The sequence below is a fragment of the Staurois parvus genome, unplaced genomic scaffold (assembly GCF_062004578.1).
Source record: "Staurois parvus isolate SC_StPar_1 unplaced genomic scaffold, SC_StPar_1.0 ptg000436l, whole genome shotgun sequence".
NCBI classification, from domain to species: Eukaryota; Metazoa; Chordata; class Amphibia; order Anura; family Ranidae; genus Staurois; species Staurois parvus.
Window position 1 is genome coordinate 7,067,014 of NW_028318232.1, and position 23,048 is coordinate 7,090,061.

General features: G+C 41.7%; 1 protein-coding gene across 1 annotated transcript in view; it reads left to right on the plus strand.

Moving 5' to 3' along the window:
- The window catches only part of PMM1 (phosphomannomutase 1), a 74,054-nt gene that overhangs the window by 27,541 nt on the left and 23,465 nt on the right, over positions 1-23,048 (plus strand). Inside the window, exons 3-5 of the mRNA XM_089687721.1 lie at positions 14,233-14,309; positions 15,693-15,784; positions 22,156-22,255. Of these exons, the coding sequence (XP_089543847.1) occupies positions 14,233-14,309; positions 15,693-15,784; positions 22,156-22,255 (269 nt within the window). The remainder of the gene's footprint in view (positions 1-14,232; positions 14,310-15,692; positions 15,785-22,155; positions 22,256-23,048) is intronic.

Consider the following 23,048-nt stretch of genomic DNA (forward strand, 5'->3'; position numbering starts at 1 on the left):
AATGTTTTTTCCTGTAAACAAAAAGTGTCAGAAAAAGCTTGTTCTTCAAGCGGTTAGAAGATTGGGTGATGTGTGGCATAAGCTTCTAATCTAATGTTGGCCCTAAAATGCCAAAATTATTTTGCCATGATTTTGGGGGCCTGTATGTGCATAGGGTGCCAAAAATTCTCTCACGTGTGGTATTCCCATACTCGGGAGAAGTAGCAGAATGTGTTTTGGGGTGTTATTCCACACATAGCCATGGCATACATGAGCAATATATCATTTAAGTCACAACTTTGTGTAATTTTTCAAAAATTTGTGGCCAAAAACAAAAACTTCCATGGACTCAACATGCCTCTCAGCAAATTCCCTGGGGTGTTTACTTTCCAAAAAGGGGTAATTTGGGGGGTGTTTGTACTATCCTGGAATTTTAGCATCTCAAGATGTGATAGGCAATCAGAAAGGAAAAATTCCAGTATACATACCATAGCTTGTAGACGCTTTCACACAAACCAATTAATATACACGTATTGGGATTTTTTTTACCAAAGACATGTAGTAGCATACATTTTGACCTAAAGTTATGACTTTGAGTTTATTGGATATTTGTTGTAGAAAATACATATATTTTTTTTAATTTTCCACCTTTTTTAATTGATATCACAAAAAATAAAAAACTCAGTGGTGATTATATACCCACCAAAAGAAAGCTCTATTTGTGTGGAAAAAAAGGACATATATTTTGTTTGGGTACAGTGTTGCATGACTGTGCAATTACCAGTTGAAATAGCACAGCGCTGAACAGAAAAAAATGGCCTGGTCAGGAAGTGAGGTAAATCTTCCGAAGGGAAAGCAGTTAAAAAAAGTGCCAAAATACATGCTAAGAAAAGTGCCAAAATATGCATTACAAACCACACCAAAATGCATGTTAAAAAAAACCTATGCCAAAATATGCATTAAAGCACTTAAATGTGTATTTAGAAAAGCAACAAAATGCACATTAAAAACCCACGCCAAAATGCATGTTTAAAAAACACATGTTAAAAAGTGGCAAAATGCACATACTGTAAATAATGTCAAGATGCACAATAAAAAGGAGCCAAACACACACATTTAAAGAATGTGCCAAAATGTGCGTAAAAAATTACCAGTGGTCAGTGCTGATTATTTTCATGTCTTTGTTGTTACATGGTCTTTTTAACTTTGGTTTCACTGTTTAAACTCATGTGATCTGTAATCACACAATTATCTCACAAGATCACATGCAGCCCCCCCCCTCTACACAAATCTCAGAGAACTGAAATTAGATAAATTATCTCTGCTTAATAAAACATACACCTTTGTTGCTAAAGCTTCATTGAACAAGCTAAGGTTAGTAGCTAATTGGCTACCATGCAGAGGTGCACCAAATTCTGAGTGAACCAGCTTTAGTAAATAAAACCCACTATTCTCACTAAAGCTAATAAAAGAATGGTGATGGGAGTAGGACTTCAGTGATGGTCCCACAAACAGGGCATATTTTCCTTTACTCTCAAAAGTAAATACTGCACATCTAAGTATGGGGAGCATGTGACATACAGATTTTTGCACCTGGTGATAGAAGAGTGATAGAAAGGCAAGAATAAGCAGTTTATGCATTAAAAAAAGACAAACCATTTGTTCACTTTAGCATATTTTAAATTAGTTAACCACTTGCCGCCCAGCCACCGCATATAAACGCAGGGCGGCACTCGTAGGCAAAAGCACGTTTTAAAACGGCTGCCTTCAAAACAGGTAGGGGGCGCGCGTCCCGCGGGTGTCAGCAGCGGGTGTCAGCCAACGGGTCACGGACGGTTTTTACCGGCCGTTTTCCCACGATTGACGGTGATCGCTGACACAGAGCAGCCCTGTTCTGTGTCAGTTCTCTGACAGCTTGTGAGAAGCTGCAGAGTTTCTCTCCCTCGATCAGCTCCCCCCTCCCTCCCCCCCGTCCAGTACACCTCCCCGCCCCCTAGTAAAACACTCCCCTTACACAGCAGTATAAATAAAAATTAAAAATTCCAGTATCTTTCCCGCCATTTGTAAACGGTATAACTTTCACGTAAACCAATTAATTTACACGTATTGGGATTTTTTTTAGCAAAGACATGTCGCAGAATGCATTTTGGCAGAAATTTATGACTAAATTTGATTTCTGCATTTTTTTTTACTGGACATGTTTTATAGCAAAAAGTCCAAAATATTGTTTTTTTTTCCTCAAAATTGTCAGCCTTTTTTTTATAGTGCAAAAAATAAAAACAGCACAGGCGATCAAATACCACCGAAAGAAAGCTCAATTTGTGGGGAAAAAAAGGATGTAAATTTCATTTATGTACCGTATTGCATGACCGCGCAATTGTCCATTAAACTAGCGCAGCGCTGTATAGCAGAAAAATGGCGTAAATTGCAGTATTTATACCATAGATTGTAGACGCCATAACTTCCACACAAAGCAATCAATATACACTTATTGTGATTTTTTTTACCAAAAACATGTAGCAGAATACAGTTTAGCCTAAATTTATAACCAACTTTGAGTTTACTATATATTTTTTATAGCTGAAAGTAAAAAATATTGTTTTTCTTCAAAATTTTTGGCCTTTTTTTGTTTATAGCGTGAAAAATAAAAAGCACACAGGTGATCAAATTACACTGAAAGAAAGCTCTATTTGTGTGAAAAAAAGGACGTAAATTTCGTTTGGGTGCAGCATTGCATGACCGCGCAATTATCAGTTGAATTAGTGCAGCGCCGAGTAGCAAAAAGAGGCCTGGTCATTAAGGGGGGTAAATCCTCAGGAGCTCAAGTGGTTAAAATATATCTAAGCCCAACATCATTTGATGTATTGCAGCCTAGCAGTCCTCAGATATGGCAACTGCTTATGTTTTCTCTTTTTTTTTGTTAGAATTCTTTCCCTTTATTTTCACCTGATGATCCCACAAATAACATAGCTTCTGTCCCCAGATGAATATATTCATCCCTCTTGTATCTATGGGGAGAGCTATGGTAGCCACTAAGTCTACATACTGTATTTCTGCCTTTGTTTATGCCCTTTTTATATGTTGGGTGATGGGAGTTAGAGGTTTATAAAAGAAAGGTAACAGTTTTATGTTTCCAGTTCCAGTTTAGCTTACAGGAAGTGACAATATCTCTGCATTTTTTAACGGTTATTTTCTACAATTGCTGAAAATGTCTTTAGCCTAAAAAAATATAAAACATATTTAGTATAAGGGATGGAGGTTGATTTTAGCCATCGCAATATAGGACTGGTAAACTGCAATATATTACATTTTTGTTTTGGTTTTAGTTCTCATTTCACTTTTTAGTTTTATTTTTAAAGATATTGATATTTTTATATGGTTGCATCAGAAGTGCCCATACTTTTATTGTACATTTTCACACATGCTCAAGTTGCCAGTAAAGCTTGGCTTTGTCAGGTTTTTTTGAAGCAAAATAGCCTGATACCCACAATGCAGAGGAAGGATGGGTGATTGTGCTTAAGACTTATCTACTAACAAAATATTTTTTGCAAATATTGCCATGTTCCCAAAAAACAAATAAACATTGCTATATAAACAATTGTAATACAAATAAGTGATGTGATTTATAGAATACCAAATCCAAAGTGAGTAATAGTATTTGGAAATTATTATTAGAAAACAACTTTAAAAACTGTAATAAATCTCATGCATAAACAACATATATGTGATAATGTCCTTCAATAGTGAATAATAGTCCATAAAAAGATAAACATCTGATATTTCCTCAAGTGATAGGATGATATTCACAATGCAAGGGGAGGATATGTCATTGTGTTTAACAGACATATTTACTGACAAAGGCAAACAGTCATTTAGAGGCTCTTAATACATGCCAGGTTCTTGCCTGGCAACCAACACCCTCATTTTTATGCTGACCTCCAGACCTGGTTGATAAAGGTGTTTTAAAAATCTATTTTAGCTAACAAGCAAGTTGAATGTTAATTGTCTACCACTTGCCAAAATGTTTTAAAGCATATGGCTTCTAAAAAGTTATAATTTGGTTACAGGTGGAGCCTGGTGGATTTGTAAGTCTTAGAAATGTAGAAAACAAGTCTAGCTCTACTCATGTTGCATTCTCCATTAAATAATATCATAAAAATGGGTCCCATTCATAAGAGAATTGCAATGTAAGCAAAGCTTTAGGAAAATAAACTGCTGTCTGCACTAGGAGATCTACACAAAGTATTACCAGAGCTAGTCACTAAGGACGAGAAATGCTGGGGCCCTGTACAGCCTACCTGACCCACCCAATGCGAAAATATGAAAACTATATTATCACTATAAATACACACATCATTATTAGCAGACACAAACATGACATAACTTACAACATTCTTGCTAAATCTAAAAGATAAAACTGTACTGATTTAATAAATAAAGCTTTCCTAGCACAACCCTCCCCCCATTCCTCCCTCCCAGCACAAATCCCCTTCAATCCCTCCTAGTGTAAAAATTCCCCCAATCCCTCCACAAATACACAACCCTCTCCTAATTAACTTTCCCAGCACAGTGTTTTCCTCCCTACTCTAATCCCCCACCAATCCCCCCGCTTAGCACAAATCCTCTACCCCCCCTCCCAATTCCCCCTCCTGGCTCAAATCCCCCAAACCCTACTAGCACATATTCCCCCCATTCCAAATCCCCATTACACTTTCCAGAAATGGGGGAGAGGAAAGATCCATGAGGAGGTGCGCTATGTTGTGCTCTCCAGGCTCTCCCACCTGTCAGAACAGCGCTTGTTCATGCAGCACATGAGACAGGATCACCGTTAGATTGTATCAGAGTGTACACACACACAGTATGATTACTGCCCCCTACCTCCTCCAAGGGCTGCTCATCTCCCAGCAGCAAGAAATGAAGAAATGTGGGTAGGGGGCGGTAATCATACTGTGTGTGTGCAGTTTGATGTTATCTTTGCAGGCAGAGGAAGGAGCTCAGTGGCCACTCAGGAACAGCAGGGCACCCCCTCAATATGGTCAGGTCTGTCTCTCCCTCCAGTAGCAGAAAGCCGGCAGGAGGGGGAGAAATCCACTTTCAGCTGCTGGAGGGAGAGATACACAGGGTATAGTTCTGCAATTGCCCTCCCCCGCTGCACCAATCCTCCTACTGTCTGGGCCCCCCTGTGTGCCCAGGCCCCCTACAGGAGTACCAGTGGTACCCCCCTGATGGTGGCCCTGCTAAGGGCCATGGTATACAGGAGATCCTGACAAATTTGCAATGTCACGATCACTAAGGGACCACTTCCTTTAAGTCTCTATGGAATTGCTCCTTTGCTAGCCAGGCGATTAGTATGTCACTATATGCTACTAGTGAGGGATATTTGTAAGCATTAGTGGTTAGTAAGGGAGTGATTCCACAGAGACAAGCAAAAGGCTCTTGCATGTGACTCTGCCACTAGTGATGTGTCTTCATCAGCCTAAGAAGTCAAAACGAATGCATCAACCATGGACCTGTGCTCTTAGGACCCTTACACACTGTTCTGGATGCATTAACACGTTATGCCATGCGTCAATGTACATTGCATTAAGGAAGCCTATTCATTTGAAAGGTTGCCTAATACATTAGAATGCACCAGTGCATTCCTCTCAACTGTCCCTGATATTGAGAGACTGTCCCTGATTTGGAACAAAGTCCTTCTGTCCCTTCTTCCTCATTTTTGTCTGATCTATATAGTTGTATATAAAATGCACTATTTATCTTTCAAAAAGTGTTTCACAGTGATAAACCTTTCGTGCAGCTTCTGAATGGTTGCATTTGTAAACTTCAAAAGCCAGCATAAAGGAATAGTAGTTGTAAAAGGAAAAAATAAAGCACTTGTGGGTTTAACTTTTTTTTTTGTACAATTCTCCTTTAGGTAGGGCATGGCAGGGAACGTGTCCTATGCCTACATACATTTACTAATAGGTGTCCCTCGTTCCCCATCTCAAAATGTTGCATGTTGCCAAGGTATGTTGGGGTGCCAATCAAAACTAATGGCACTGAATCGCACCAACACGTATAATGTGCTTTGGTACTATGTAGTATAATCATAACCGGAATGGGCTGCCTACCAAACCAGAATACACCTAACAGGTGCATGTAAAAATTCTGGAAGTACATCACTATGCATGTACATGTGTTGCGGCTCTTTGCAGCAATGCACATTTGTTAGCAAGCTGCATTAAGGTGCAGTTCAGAATGAATGCAAGTAAATGCATAAAAAACACAATAAACATATTACTGCCACACAACGTCATAAAGTGATCATGTGAATTGATGTAAAACCTTGTGGCTTCACAGATTCTTCCCACAATGGAAATCAATGAGTCAAGTGACCAACTGGAAATATTGCATACTCTAATATCTTATTTCAAGAATTGATCTTTGAGAGTAATTGCACTGAGCTGCTGGGAGCTTTAGTAGTGGACTAGCTACAAACCTTTTTCTAGTTTTAGATAGAGTAGGTAAAGGTTAAAACCCCTCTCGTTTATTTTTTGCTTTCTGTATCCTTTTGAGGTTTCTTTTTACTTCCTGTTACAACAGGAAGTGAGAGGAAATCTCTACGAAGTGAGGGAAATTCCCTCTTTAAAAAGTTGTCGCACAGATGTTCCAATCAGAAGATTTACATCCATTGTGGCTCAGTTAAACGACACAACAGTGCAAAAAACCCAAAATATTTAGATAGACAAGCAGCAGTGAAGCCAAGGAGGCGGGTGCTATGCTGTCCAATGAACACAGAGAAAAGGATTTTTTTTTTATCAAGCGTGTTTATTACATTTTATGAAAAATAGTACAACCAAATATAGAGCTACAGTACAATTAGGGGATCAGTTTACAGAAGAAACCAATAAGGAGTAATGGTAGCAGAGTTTCAGAGTTTACAAATCTAAGCAACATTAGAGGCAAAAAAAGTTTCAAGCTAGGTACAGAGCCTAGCAAAAGGCCTGCCATCACACAGTAACACCCTGTGTGTCTATCCAGTTACTCCATATTTTGTCAAATTTAGCCAGTCAGTTCCTACTCGCATAGGTAGGTTTGTAAAGTGGGAGAGCTCGGTTAATAGCTTTGTTCCACCCAGACACCGTGGGTGGTATAGGGGACTTCTATTTGAGCAAGATTTCCCTCCTAGCATAGTAGACAGAGTGAAATATAAATGTTCACTAGTGACCACCAGATCTATAAGGCCCAAAAGCAAAATCGGGGAATCAGGGGCTACAGAGAGGTTACTGACTGCATTTATAATATTCACCACTCTGGTCCAAAAGGGATCAAGTTTAGGGCACGTCCAGAACATATGGACATATGATCCCACAGCTAAATCGTAATGCGTACAGGTTGCAGTTCTATCAGTGTAAATTGCAGCTAGGCGTTGGAGGGAGTAATAAGCCCTGTGTATAAATTTTTATTTAAGGAACTGATCCCTAGCAGAAATCATAGTAGGCACAAATGTCAAGAGATAGTTCTCCCACTCATCCTCTGAGAGAGACGGGAGCGCCACATGCCATTTTTCATAAAGTGCAGTCATCCTAGGAGAAGTTAACGGGAACAACTGGGAACAGATGGCAAACAGGGGCCTAGTCAGGTCTCCTGTATCAATAGACTTTCCAGTGGGTCAAAACTCAGCGTCGGAGTAGAGGGAAATTGAGTTGCCACATTGTGCCACAGTTGTAAATACCTGAAAAACATAAATTTCGGTAAATGAAATCTGCGCTTGAGTTCATTGAAAAGGAGAAGGAGCCCAAAGATAAAACATATTTCAGCAGCTTAATACTATAGCGAACCCACAGCGACACATCTGGTACCATAGCCAGGTGAGGCAGGGATAACCCCAAAGCGGAACATAAGTGGAATAAACGGTAGGTGACCTGTATTAATTCTGCATCTATTTCCATACTTGTAGGGTTGTCCGCATAGGAATAGTGATAGCAGAGTTGGAGGACGGACCTCTATAAGCTAGATCACTAAGTTCTGCTTAAGAGCCAAGAATGACTGCCTCTAGTATTACTGCTATGCTATCTCGAGGTTGGGAGAACCACCACTGCATAGTTACCAAAAACGCCGCCCAGTAGTATAGTGAAAAATTTGGGAGTGCAAGTTAACCCCAGTTAATGGGAAGGTATAGGGTTGAGGTCAATAGCCGAGGCGTTCTTCCCGCCCAAATAAACAAAAAACTATGCTCTCCAATTGATGGAAAATTACGTCAAAACAGGATCTATTGGATCAGGGGGTACAGAGAGGTTACTGACTGCATTTATAAGATTATGATGGATCTCTACGCCCATGTATTTAAAGTTGGAAACTGTACACACTGGAGCGAAGGTGACAGAGGGGGAGGTATCTGTGGTCAGAGGGAACAGCAGGGACTTATGGATGCCTAAGTATAGACCAAAGTGCTCTATTATATTCAGGGTTACTCGGAGAGAGGCATCACAATCTCCAAGATACAGCAGGGTGTCATCTGTGTACAAAGAAATGCACACCTACAGAAAAGGATTTTACGCAAAGTACAAAAATCTTTATTCTTTCTTTTGTGTATTGAAGGACACAGCTCTGCTATAAATCATCACCTGCTGGGACATCCCAAAACAGTGCCACAACAGGTTTGCCAAAAATAAAATGTAAAACCAGAATAACCACTCAACACCTAAAACTAGCATCAGCTTATGCTACCACATCCACCTTGTAAAACTTGGTGAATGTATGAACTGACAACCAAGTGGCTGCCTGAGAAACCGAGGCTTGAAGGTGGAAATCCCAGCATTTGCTGAACTTGTAGAATGCACTGTAACTGGGAGTGGTGGTTCACAATGCCTTATACGCTTGGACAATAATGAATGTAATGGTAGCAGTGGATCTACACGAATAGGTATTTGACCTATGAAATACAAACATGCCATTCAAATGCACCCTAATCGCCCTGACTACATCCAAAGAATGTAAGTCTAATTTCTTAGGGTGGACTGGCTTGGGACAAAGCAACAGATGCACGATACAATATCTTCATTACAGGTCAAAGCTGTTACCAACGTAGGCAGGAAAGAGGGCAAAAATGCAGGCTTGTGGGACAATGGCACTAGCTCTGAGACTCTACTCATCTACTAGGAATGCTGTTTTCTGAGAGGTAAACTCCTACAGTAACAACATAGGCCAAAGGAGCACTGTAAATGACACCATGAAAAAAAGATGCGGACAAGAGGCAGTGATGTCCGGGAACACTGAAATGTGTCTTCCAGGTATGATAGCAAATCTTGTGAGACATGGAATTACTAGGCTTAAGCATGGAATGGATGACCACTTAATCCTCTGTCCTTCCGCACTTGGCTTTGAACAGCCAAGCCATTAAAGTTGGTGGCTGTAAAGCAGGGTGGTAAGCCAGCCCTTATGATAATAGGTCTTCTTATTTGAAGTGCTACCACATTGATGGGAAGCAAGCGCTCCTCTTGGTTTCAAGATCCCTGAATGGACCAGACACTCATACTCCTCCCTAGCCATGCTGGCGTCCATTGTTACTATCTTCCTGAAAAAAGGGCAGAAGTAACTTCTTAACGAGCAGCAGAGGAGAGTGGAGCCACTAGATGTCATCTGATGATGACTTATCGTAATCTCATGCAGAGACAGCGGAGATCCGATCTACTGCAACAGAATCCCGTGCTGCAACATTCTGTCCTGGTGTGGTGTTGCACATGAGGGATCACTATGAAGACCTCTACCATGAGACTGTGAGATGGGGAAACAGCTCTCATTGTTTGAACACTGTTTGTGTGGAGTAAATTATTGTGTGAAGTAAATTAAATGTTCGGGACTGACATTCTGCGGTTTAGCCACAAGATGCCACTGTTTTCCTAACACAGCCTCAGACTGCATAGATATTTCTATATTCATGAAGAGGTGGGGTTTTCACACAAAGTTTGGAGAACAGGAAGGAGAGAGAGCAGCCATGTTTGGCGGATGGTGAATGCAGGAGCCGTGTGAGCAGAGAATCTGATGGCATCCAGGTGTGAGAGCATCCTCCAGTATCCAGAGCTGCAGCTAAGTGAAGCTGATCGTGTCCAAGACCCTGATCCTGTTCAGAGAAAGGAAGATTACTGCCAGGAATGCTGATGAGAGCAGAGGAATAAAGCAATATATACTGCGATACCGCATGCTTGTTTGTTCTGTTCAGACTCTGCTTTGCATCCAGCGGATGCAAAGCAGACCTGGGTCAGTAAGATCATGCACGCACCTCATTTCAGTGTTGGCACCTAGAGACTGAGACCAGGCCTATAGTTAGTTAGTTAGTTAGTTAGGGTCTCTGTGTCAGGCCACAAGTGTTATTACTGATCATTGGAAGGACTCCATAACTTAAAGTGACATTTCACATTGGAGAGCTGATAACATCCCACAAACTCAAGCCAGACTGGCGTTTTGCTCAGAAGGAATACTCAGGCATGTGCTACAGGACCAGTTATGGGAGGGGGAATACTGGAGATTTGTGTAAGATTGTAAGCTGTTGTGCTGCACTGCAGGCTAGCCCATACCGTACACCCATACACTGATTCCTGCTCTTTTAGGGTAATAACGGGTAAGGTGTGGCAGCTTAGTTGTCCCCGCCAGTAGGTAAATTACTACACCTTCTACCTTGATCTATAAGGAGGCGCCGTGCTGTGCAGCACAAGGGTCTCAGCCTTTGGGCTGGGTGTATGTAAATTTATTGTACGTTCTCAGCATTTGTGGTTGTGTTTATTTGCCACATCTAAGTAAAATTCTGTTGTGGCAAAAGCTGTGTTGGGGTTGCTTTCCTCGTTCGTGACTTCACTGTATCCTGGGGAGCCCACCCTGGTACACGGCTTACAACTTAGCATAGTCAGCAGGATACAGTGACTGTTATGGACGGGAATGCGGTGGGGGATCTTCCCCCGGCGCCAATGGCGCCGGTCCAGGACCCAGCTCAGGGTGTGCCAGTGCAAGACCAAGTTGCCCCAACACTGCTGATACAGCTTGCCCCCGCCCTGCCCGTACCAGTAGGGTACATTCCCGTGGGGGCGCTGTTGAGTCACCTGCCAAAATTTGACGGTAAAAATATGACGTTGCAGGACTGGACTGAAAGAGTGCGAAGTGCGGTTAGAATGTGTAACCTGACTTCCGAGCTGCGGGCAGAAGTTGCATTGGGGGCTCTAGAGGGTGACATCAGACAGACAGTGATGGTAAGGCCCAAATCTGAGAGAGACACCCTAGAGAAAATATTCTCCCTGCTGGAGAGAGCCCAAGGGGGGCATTCTAAAGTAGTGCAGCTGCGGAGCCATTTCTTCAACTGACCACAGCAAGAGGGCGAGACCCTGATGCAGTACTCCAATGCCCTACAGGAGGCGCTAAATGAAATACAGCGGCGAGATCCAGAGGCCATGGGAGCTTTCTGGGAGGTGGACTGGCTACTATGAGACCAGTTCATAGTGGGGCTCTCCAACAAGTTCTTACAGGACAAATTGCAAGAGATGACCCGGACGGCGCCCAACATGACATTCTACAGCATCTACTTAGTCGCCATGGAGAGAGAGGAAGAGTGCATACCAGTGGCGGCGAGAATAGTGAGTAGTACCCATGCTACAAGAGGTCAGTCTGCATCTGAAGACTCAGAATCCTTAAAGGATGTAGTCCAGGCCTTGCGGACAGAATTAAGAGAACTTCGGCTGGAAGTGTCCCAGATGAAGGCAGAATCTCCCCAGCCTCCGGAAATGACCCCAGCACCCCGCACCACTCCACCCAGGATAACTGAGCTGCGGGGGCACGTCAAAAGGGGATCCCTCTGTTGGGCTTGTCGACAGTATGGATGCCCAGAACAGATGAAGCCCGAGCCGACAATGAACTTCCGACCGCCGCAGTAGCTGGGCGTCCTGCGGCGGTACACCAGAAGCTAAGCCCTAAGCATGAGGAACACAACCTGTATGCCAGCAGCCCTGTTATGGAAGCCGAGTTGGAAGGCCAGAAGGTACGCTGCCTAGTTGATACAGGGTCAGAGTGCACCCTTATGTCTCTGGAGTTCTTCGAAAGACACTTTGGACATATGATGGAGCCGGAAGACGGGAGCGTCATCAAGCTGACGGCTGCCAATAACAGAGAGATGGACATCCGAGGAATAGTCTGGATGCGGGTCCGGCTGTGTGGGCAAGACATCAGCAAGAAGGGGGTCATGCTGGTGGATCATTCGTCCTGGAGAGGGATGGACGTGACACTAGGTATGAACGTGCTGAGAGACCTAGACCATCAACTTTATGCCAAAGAAGGGCCGAGGTATTGGCAACGGGCCACCACACACCGGCCAACCCAGAAGGTTCTACAGCAGATGGTGAGGAGCTGTAGTCTGCGAAAGGGCGACATGTCCGGTCGACCCATTGGACACGTGAGGGTGCCGCGGAGGACCCCGGTGAAGATCCCGCCTCGACAAGAGAGAAAATTGATGCTGCCGGTTGGGGCTGGACGACAGCTGAATGGACTGGAGGTCCAGATCGAGCCCGCTTACCAAGAAGAAACGCAGACGCATCCACTGGTAGCCTGGGCCCTCGCTATTGTGAAGGATGGATGTGTGCCTGTACGCTGTCTCAACGTTGAAGACTGTGAGTTAACCGTCCCTGGGAATACCTTGCTGGCCGAAGTTTATGTGTCCGAAGGGGATATTCCTCCACAGAGGAGCTTCACGCTATGGCCAGATAGGAGATCAGCCTGGACCTTTGAGGTCCATCAAAGGGAGACCCCGACAGCGGAGTGGAGCGGTCGAGTGATCATGGCCCGGATGGGGGTGAACTGCAAGACCCTGACTCCAGGACAACAGAAGTTGCTGGAAGACACCCTTTGGGAATTTCAGGAGGCCTTCTCGAGACATGATGAGGACTTTGGGTGTGCCTCCACCATCGAACACAAAATCCCCACCGGCAATGCTGCACCGATCAGGGAACGTTACCGGCAAATCCTGCCTAAAATGTACCAGGAGGTGAAGGATATGGTGGCCAGCATGTTGGAAAACCAGGTGATACAGGAGAGTCAAAGTTCTTGGGCTGCTCCAGTAGTCTTGGTGCGGAAGAAAGATGGGAGTCTCCGTTTCTGTGTGGATTATTGGAAGCTGAATGCCCAGACCTTCCGGGATGCCTACCCCCTTCCGCGGATTGAAGAGTCGTTGTCCGCCCTGAGTTATGCGAAGTACTTCTCAACTCTTGACCTGGCCAGTGGGTATTGGCAGGTACCGGTGGCCAAGAAGGACAAAGCGAAGACGGCCTTCATCCTACCTATGGAACAGCAGATAGAGTATTTGGGACATTTGGTCACTCAGGAGGGGGTAAAGCCAACCCCCGACAAGGTGGAGGCCGTCCAGAAGTGGCCCCAGCCGAGTTCACTGCGAGAGGTGTGGGCGTTCATTGGACTGGCCGGCTACTACAGGAGGTTTATACTCAAGTTTGCTCATTTGGTGGGCCCATTAAACGAGTTATTAAGGGGCACTGCAGGGGGCCTGAAGAATCGTCCCATCGTGTGGGGACCCCGGCAACAAGGGGCCTTTGAAGCAGTGAAGGGGCGCTGATCAGTGCCTCGATTCTGGATTATGCGCAGTTCGACACCCCATTCCTGCTGTACACTGACGGAAGTCCACATGGTCTGGGGGCTGTGTTATCCCAAGTCCAGGATGGATGTGAGAGAGTCATTGCCTATGGCAGCCGGTCTCTGAGGGAGTCAGAGCGCAACCCTGACAACTATAGCTCCTTTAAATTGGAACTAAAAGACCCAAAGCTACCATGCAGTAGCAGATCAGCGACCACCTGTGAGAATGCAGTAAACTTGAAGTTGTATTCTCAGTCTGCAGTTTTTCAAACGGGAGGAACACCTTGGCCTGGTTGGTATAGAAGATCAACAACAGATATTCCTGCTGAAGTGGCGGAGCCAGAAAACACTTTTTTCTAAATATAAAATCCACTTGAAGTTCTCCAGAGTCCACACGATTCAGCAAAATATGTTGCAAACCTCTCACTGGTAAGTGTTTTATTTAGAATAATAATGAAACAATATTTTTTTCTTAAAGTGTTCTGGAGTCTTTTGCTATGCCATTTGAACAACCATGTAAAAAATAGTGTAAACCGTTCATATTTGCCCCTCATAAACAGAAAATGTCTGTTACACAATTTCTTTGTTTGGGATGCAATTGTCAGTCTGCTGTTGACCATAGGCTCTCTTTCTTGTTTTTCCTTTGCTTAGTGGTTCACAAATTTGATTACGTGTTTGCAGAGAATGGTACGGTTCAGTACAAAGATGGTCAGCTGCTTTCAAGACAGGTAAGACAAAATCTGTTTATTTGCATTTATCAAAAGTACAATTTTCTTACAACCCTATTTTTAATAACCTGAATAATTCATTTTATTTATTGTGTACTGTGTAGTTTTTGTCCAAAATCAGTTACAATGGCTACTGCCTACCTGTACATTCTTTGCCTATATAACCAATTCTTATCACTGCTAAACCTTTTCATGAAGAACACAAAGGCCACAATCTCTAACTTCCTTATAGAAATAATGAATAGTCTTTACTTTAAATTACTGATGTAAATGTGTTCAGGGTCATGAACGCCAAAGGTATTGATGTCAGAGGGTCAGAATCACAGCAAAGAAACTAGCATTTTCAGGAGGTCAGCAATGGTAAGCTATTTTCTCATGACGGGTTTCCTTTAGCTTCCATTTGGACAGTACATTAACCCGCGTCTTGTTGCACAATAATGTGCCTTGCATTAAGGCTGCTCTTTGAAATCAATGGGCTGTTACCAAACCAAAACGTCTCAAAAATTGTACATTGCACAAAATATTTAATGCAATATCTTATATAGTTATTGTACCCTGAAAGGTGCAACTTTCAACAAAAATAAAAACCCGAGAGGTGTTCCAATCCCTCTCCTTTCTTTCCAACACAAAATCTTTTATCTTTTAGGTGTACTTTAAGAATAGGAACTTTGTGTTGAATAAGGTTGATAACAACAGACAACAATTGACAAACTGGAAATGTATCTTTTAGTGTACAAACTAAATACTAATCAATATTCTGCAATTTTGCTCTTCCAGGAATTAATAAAGAAGCCTAGCCAAAAGGGTTTAGATATTCACCAAAAACAGTTGTTCCTCTGCATTTAAATATGAATTCTTTATGCCCATCTCATAATACCTAATGTACTAACTAGGCAATGTTGCAAAGGTTCTTAAGGAGTGAAAAGAACCTTCGAAACAGGGCAGTGATGTAAAAAACTATCCAAGCATGTCTCGCAAATTCACTGCTGTTCTGCTTTGTTCTAGTCTGAAAAGATATTTAAAACACAACAACATAAAACAGAACTCCAGTCAAAAAAAAACAAGATCCGAATGATTTGCCCATTAAATGATGATATAACAAAACCATCTCATGCTGCAATATTCACCTTCAAACCAGAGATCCCCCCCAAGCACATTTTTCTGTGACCAGATATTCACAGTCTGCTGGGCAGCATTATTCAATGTTACTTCTTCTGAGCACAAGTCGTCCTAGACCCCCCCCCCCCCCCCACCAATGCGACTGGGTAGTGAAAGCTCTCTCATATAATGTTGTAGTAATTATTAGAGAGAGGAATCAGTTTATGCTTTTATATATGCCTTGAGTTCAGCTTTAATAACACTTTGATCTGTGCTTTTTTCAAGGCCATACAAAATCACCTGGGGGAAGAACTACTTCAAGATCTTATTAACTTCTGTCTGAGTTACATTGCAATGCTCAAACTGCCTAAGAAACGGTAAGGAATAGCATGTTTGCAGAAAGTTGAATTTATATTGAGGTATGAACATCAAAGCATGTTTCTAGAGGCGAGTGAATCCAACCTTCAGGTGACAGAATCAATGCATTAATATTAACGTATTAACCACTTGCTGCCCAGCCACTGTATAAAAACGCTGGCAGGGCGGCACGGCTGGCCAAAAGCACATTTTAAAACGTGCTGTTTCAAACCCGGTAGGGGGAACGAGCGAGGCGCGCCGCCGCCCTACCTTCACCGCTGATCTCAGCCGCAGGTGTCAGTGTCCGGGTCATAGCCGGTTATTATCAGCTGTGTCCCGGCGATTAGCGGCAATCAGTGACAGAGAGCAGGGCTGCAGTAGCTCTGCTTTCTGTCACTTCCCTGACAGTTCCTGACAAGCAGACCAGGAGAAATGAGTTTCTCTGTCCCGATCTGCTGTCTCCCTGCAGTACACACCCCCGCCCCCTAGTAAAACACTCCCCTCACACAGTTAACCCTTTCAGTGCAAAAAAAAGTTAATCCCTTCCTCCCCAGTGCCATTAGTACAGTGTCAGTGTTTTTCTTTTACACTGATCACTGTATTGGTGTCACTGGGGATGTCAGTGACCCCAAGTCAGTTCCCCCCCAGTGTCAGAATGTCCGCCGCAGTCCCGCAGTCCTGCCATAAGTCGCTGATCGCCTCCATAAGTCACTGATCGCCGCCATAAGTTGCTGATCGCCGCCATTATTAATATGAAAAAAATTAAAAATCCCAGTATATTTATCGTCATTTGTAAACGCTATAACTTTCACGTATACCAATTAATTTACACGTATTGGGGTTTTTTTTAGCAAAGACATGGAGCAGAAAGCATTTTGGCCGAAATTTATGACGAAATTTGATTTTTAAATTTTTTTACTGGACATGTTTTATAGCAAAAAGTACAAAATATTGTTTTTTTTTCTCAAAATTGTCAGACTTTTTTTTATAGCGGAAAAAATAAAAAACGCACAGGTGATTAAATACCACTGAAAGAAAGCTCTATTTGTGTGAAAAAAAGGACATGAATTTCATTTATGTACCATATTGCATGACCACGCAATTGTCCGTTAAACTAGCGCAGCGCGTATAGCGAAAGAAATTGCGTAAATTGCAGTATCTATACCATAGTTTGGAGACGCTATAACGTTCAGAAAAAGCAATCAATATACACCTATTAGGATTTTTTTTACCAAAAACATGTAGCAGAATACATTTTGGCCTAAATTTATAACTAATTTTGAGTTTACTATATATTTTTTATAGCTGAAAGTAAAAATATAGTTTTTCTTCAAAATTTTTGGTATTTTTTTGTTTATTGCGTGAAAAATAAAAAGTGCACAGGTGATCAAATCCACCGAAAGAAAGCTCTATTTGTGTGAAAAAAAGGACGTAAATTTTGTTTGGGTGCAGCGTTGCATGACCGCGCAATTATCAGTTGAATTAGTGCAGCGCCGAGTAGCAAAAAGAGGCCTGGTCATTAAGGGGGGTAAATCCTCAGGAGGGCAAGTGGTTAATAACACATTCTTGTTATTTATGTTTAAAAATAAATTGTGCATATTCCCCTCCAAGGTAATGAATGCAGCACACCATTCATACAGGTAAACAAACACTAATGAAAGAAAGTTGTGAATGCATCAAATAACCTATTCACCTATTATTTAATAGGAACTGGGAAAATTCCATCTTATTTGATGGTGTGGAAGAGTCCAAATTTCATCTGGTAGTGTTCTGGGAAGCGGGGTAGGTCTGAGCTTAAGGGCATAGAGCTGGTATCTGTGGCACCCCTGGGGCCATGGAGATACCAATTATTAAACCTAGTTTGCCAGACAGGTATCTGTGGGCAAAAAGAAACAGCTTACCTGTGATTACCAGTGATTTTATGTTATTACACAATGGCTTAAAATAACAATGTAAAGCGTATCATGAACAGTTCCATGTAGATAAAACCAGAAATATCAAGCAGAAGTTTAAAGATAAGTCACCATTATTGTCATGGCTGTCCAGCCATGTGCATCTTCCATGTTCTGTTTGTCCTTCTGGAGTCTTTGGGAAGAAGTCAGAAGTAGACAGAAGTGACTATTCTTGTCTTACAGCACCTGTTCCAGCTTCTCAGAATGTTCTTGTGTGTGTCTGTTTGGACAGACGTGTGTGTGTGAGTGTGTATGAGTGTGTCCCCGAGACTGTCCCTTAGAGCCTTTTTATGAAGCAAGCGTCATAATTTGGGATCTTAGGACCTTGTATGGCAAACAATACTGCTTAGCAGAGCAATTTCATTGAAGGGAGGGGACGCTACATATATGGTCTTTTAATTGACAGGTACACATGTAGTTACCATAAATTGACCATATTACATTACCCTGCTCATATGACCAGTCTCTGATTAAATAATATAAGTTAAGAATGTATCTTTACAACATCTCAATAATGTTGTATAACCACAAATCTACGTATGTAACAATATTACCAACTTATAAATCAAACTAAATACACACAGATACTATTAGAATACATGATGTAATACTTATTCTATTTTGGTTACTCCATTACATTCTACACTAGAGTCTTCTAACCAGCTATGCCCTATTATAGAATATTCAGCTCTCAGCTGGTTAATTCAGCTATCTCCAGTCTCCGCTTATTACTGAAGAAATTAACACTATCATTTGTCCAAGGCCATTCACACATATTAATATTAATTATGATTAATCATAAAAAAAATATTTTGCAAGCTTGCCATCAATATAAGTGCTGAATTATAAATTTGATATAATTAATAATATTTATCAGATACACACTCAAGAATCTATGGACAGCTGCAGTTAAACTATTATAACATAGGAATACTTGGATAATAGTCTCTGCTTCTGGTCTTGGTAAAAATACAACAGCAGTAGCAGTCTGTGTATACAGTCATGTTGCCCAGTTCTCTGTCACTTTCTTCACATCCTCCTTCTGGGGTTTTTGATCCAGACACACAGAGACAGAAAGTGAGGTAAATAAATAATCTCTATGAACATTAAGCAGGAGAGTCACTTACAGCTGTCTCATCAACATGCTAATACCATTTTTAAATAAACCGTGAATGTTTGTTTTTATTACATACCTTATTTTAGAACTAGTGACATTATGACTGGGTGTCTGTGCATCTCTATGCAATGCAGACAGATCAGATCATAGATTGTGTGAGGGACTGGCAGGGTGTTGTGTATATAGCTTCCTAAAAACCTGAAAACATTACAGCATCTTGCCTCACTACTCCACTCCAAAGCCCTTAGCCCTGATGCAAGCAAGAGTTAGATAATGCTGGATGTCCTCCAGCCTGGAAACGAGACAGTCTCTAACTGGCTTGCTGCAGCTTCTTGTGTATACTGAGAGAAGAGCAGTGCAGTGAAATATTAGTAAGCAATTTCAGTACAGGAGAGGAACCTGTACAGTTGCACAAGTTTGCAAAACTGAGAGTAAGGACAGTGCTCAGCTTTAGTTCCAAAATTATTAAATAAATGGTCCAGAAAACATTTTCTTACAGCCCATATCCAGGCAAAAAAAAGTTTTCCAGTGCAGTGCGGCTTTGTCTGCACTGCATGGGTCATCTGCTTATTTATGTCTAGGGGAGAGGAGAAAGAAGAGATACTTACCTAATCATGCGATCATTCCAGCACAAGTCCCTGCGGCTCCTGTTCTATCCCCACGCGCAGTCCAGTGGTCTTGTGCGGATGACTGTTCCTGACATCATCAAGCCTTAGAGCAGGTTTCATAGACCAGGAACAGTCCACTGCTGGAGCATATGGGAACACCATTTTCTGGTGGAACGAAGGATTTGGTGGACATAACCGTTTTCCTCACCCTTAGACAAAATGAGCAATTGACCCGAGAAGTGCCAGCACAGCCTGACTGCATGGCAAAACTTCTTTTTGCCCAGCATTGGGCTTTAAGTGTTTAACTGCAAGACTTCTAAGGAAATGCAGCCTTTATGAACTATAAACAGCTTGGGGCCTTATGTAATTTAAATTGTTAAGCCAGCTATGCTCGCTTTGGGGCAGCAAGAGAAATTCCTCCATCTACACTAAACAGTGCCACACCAAAGTATTAGAGTTGTAACTGTGGTTTTATTCCAAACGTATAATGGATGCAACAGCCAAGGTGTTTGGGGATCATTGCTCCCTTCATCGAAGCTTAAAAAGATATGGATTCAGCTGGTATAGACGCAAAGGCTATGTTCACACTTCACACATTCAGAAAAAATTCTGATGCTGACACTAATGCAAACCAATGTATTTATAGTGATAATGCATTTTTTTATGCATTTAATGCACATTTAAAGTGTGTTAAAATAACTCACCCCAGACACCCACCAGGTGTTTTTCCCACCTCACTGATATTTGATAAACACTTGCCAAACTTGCTGTAAATGTACTGTAAATGCTATAGGCGCATTTACAACATGTCACCATAGACTTAAATGGAAGAAGTTGAAACTCCTCCCATACTTGACATGTATGTTTGTTTTTGTCACACAGCAACGCAAAACAACTCAAATGCTACATGTTTTTCAAATGTGAACAGCTCTGTCCACTGTCGATATTATCCATTGTAGACTGCTTTACTAGGCATTCGGGGAGCAGCAAAAAAATGTGCCTCAAATGCCTGCTTCTAATGCCACTGTGAACAGAGTCAAACTGTAATTTAAACTCCATTAGGCTACACCAGCTGCTGAACGTTACCAAGCCCTGAAGAAGGAGGCAATGTGTGTCCCTCTAATCGCACTGACTGTTGCACCCATTATATGTGTGGAATAAAGCCACATTTTGGACTCTGTTACTTTGGTGTGGTGCTTTGATCTTCAGATTGAAGTATTGCTTTCACATTCTGAGGTTTCTGTGGCAGTTCTTTGGTTATATAAGTAGCCTGCATCTCACTCAGATGCCCCACTGGGATACTATTAGTATAGTTTCAATAAATTAACCAAATGTACAAAAGCTTTATCTACGTAAGGTTCCAAGGCCATCAGTCTACTTTTTCTGGCTCTTTTCTGACAGCTGTACACCGATAGCTGTCAAATGCAGTCACTGTTCGACCATCACTTACCACCCAGCTCCTTCATTTTTTTTTTTGTAGTTTAAGTTTGTCAAGCTGGGTGGTACCCACAGGGCCATCCACAGCCTAAATTTCAGTAAGATCAGCAAGAATCAGTCAAAATCCAATAAGTGTATGAGTAACTTAACACTGACTAAGGGACAGAGTGTAGATATGTTAGCCAATTTAACACACATTGCACAGTAAGACACAACAAGCTTTATAATGGCAGCTGATCTGCACTGTACTTGAGTGCCAAAAACAGATTGTGTTGATATTTCAGAAGGTCAGATCAGATATAGTAAGGAATATTATAGGTCTATTGTGTCAAACCCACACTAGTGTATGTGTTGTAGGGTGGTTGATAACATTAGTTACAAGGTGTTACATAGGCTGCCATACTGAAAGATTGTCTAAATTCTTGATATTCGTTTATTTTGTTTCAAATACCTATAACGGGAGAGAAACCCAGATTGTGTGCTATATGTTGACATCTCAGCAAATCATGTACAACTATAAACAGAACATGCTGTCATGGACTTTGTATGGACATATAGAAGGGAAACGGAGTACCATAAAAACAACTTTATTATATGTCATTAAAAATCTATTGCACAATATTAAAAATTACTCTCCGCATAGGGGTTCACAACATGCAAAGATTCAGATTAACATTCACATGTGAACTCAATGCATTTCGGGAATCCTTCTTCAGGACACACGTACCAGAATCAGTACATTGGAACCCACTCCTAATCTTTAAAAGAGTAAGATCAACCAGTAGAGTAGACTGGATTTCATAGCATGTACATGTTGCCCATAGAGGTGCAAATGAGTGAGCCAATGTGAAGCCATTGCCTTTTGGGTGGAAAATTCAGGTACATTCAGTAAACAGCCAATGGTCTTGTCAAATAATCTTAAAATAGAAGAGCCAACTTCCCAATGAGGAACCATCCAGACCCAATGTAAGCAAGTCACCATAAAGACTGCATTATAGTCAAAGTAGTCAAGGCACATATATTCCAAAGAGGGGGCTCTTGATAAGTATTTTAGAAAAACCTCTGTTCACATCAATCCAGCCTTTTTCAAATACTTCTAGCCTTTTGTCTCAGAGCCTCAGTTTGTGTATTATTATAATCAGGTTTTCAGTAATGTAGATAATTGTTTGTATTTTACCAAACAGGATTGCTTTATTAAAAGTATAAAAGCAATATATGGCAGTTTCAGAAAAATATTATTATGGTTTAATTACAAATTTTTCCATGTTCATCCACAGAGGAACATTCATTGAGTTTCGCAATGGAATGTTGAACATCTCGCCTATTGGCCGTAGCTGCAATCAAGAGGAGAGGATAGAATTTTCTGAGTTGGATAAAGTATGTAATTCTACTGCAGGATAATTATAGTCAAATGAAGCTTGAATTTGTAATACCATCATGCTAAATCCTACATCCACTCAAATTGAAATACTTTAGTACTGGCTTGACATTGGCTACAGGAATACTTCTTTATTGAGGAAATTGATATTTCTGCTATTAAACGTGAAATTTTAACAAAAAAGTTTCCCACTTGTTCCTAACAGTAATAAATAGCAAGTTCAATATGCCTCAAAAAAAAATTCCCTGTTGAGGAGCTACTAAAAGGAGCACAGTTAACAACTGTCCAACAATTATCATTCACACAGCAAAATAAGAATCAATGTTTTTGTGCACATTATCTACCAGTAGGGGGGCAGAAGATCTGAACTTGGAGCTCTTCTCTTTCCATTATGTATAAAATAAAATTGATTTTGAAAGAAACACGCTTTTTTAAATTTAATTAACCACTTCCCGTCTGGCTGCTGTATATAAACGGCAGGACGGTGGCACTCCAGGGGCGGGTTGCCGTTCATAAACAGCACCCGCCATTAAGGACTCTGCGCGCTCCCTGGGAGCGCGCAGCACCACAATCCGGTGCCCGCTGTGTCCAGAGAACACAGTGGAACACCGATCGTTGTACGGGACCTCTGTGCGAAGTCCCGATCATGTGATCACTGATTGGCCAATCAGTGATCACATGCAGAGTAGTAAGCAAGACATCATTGCTTACTACGTGTGAAATCTGTGAATGATCACAGACATCACATGGTACAAGGCTATTCACAACAGCCTTGTACCATGTGACAAGCTG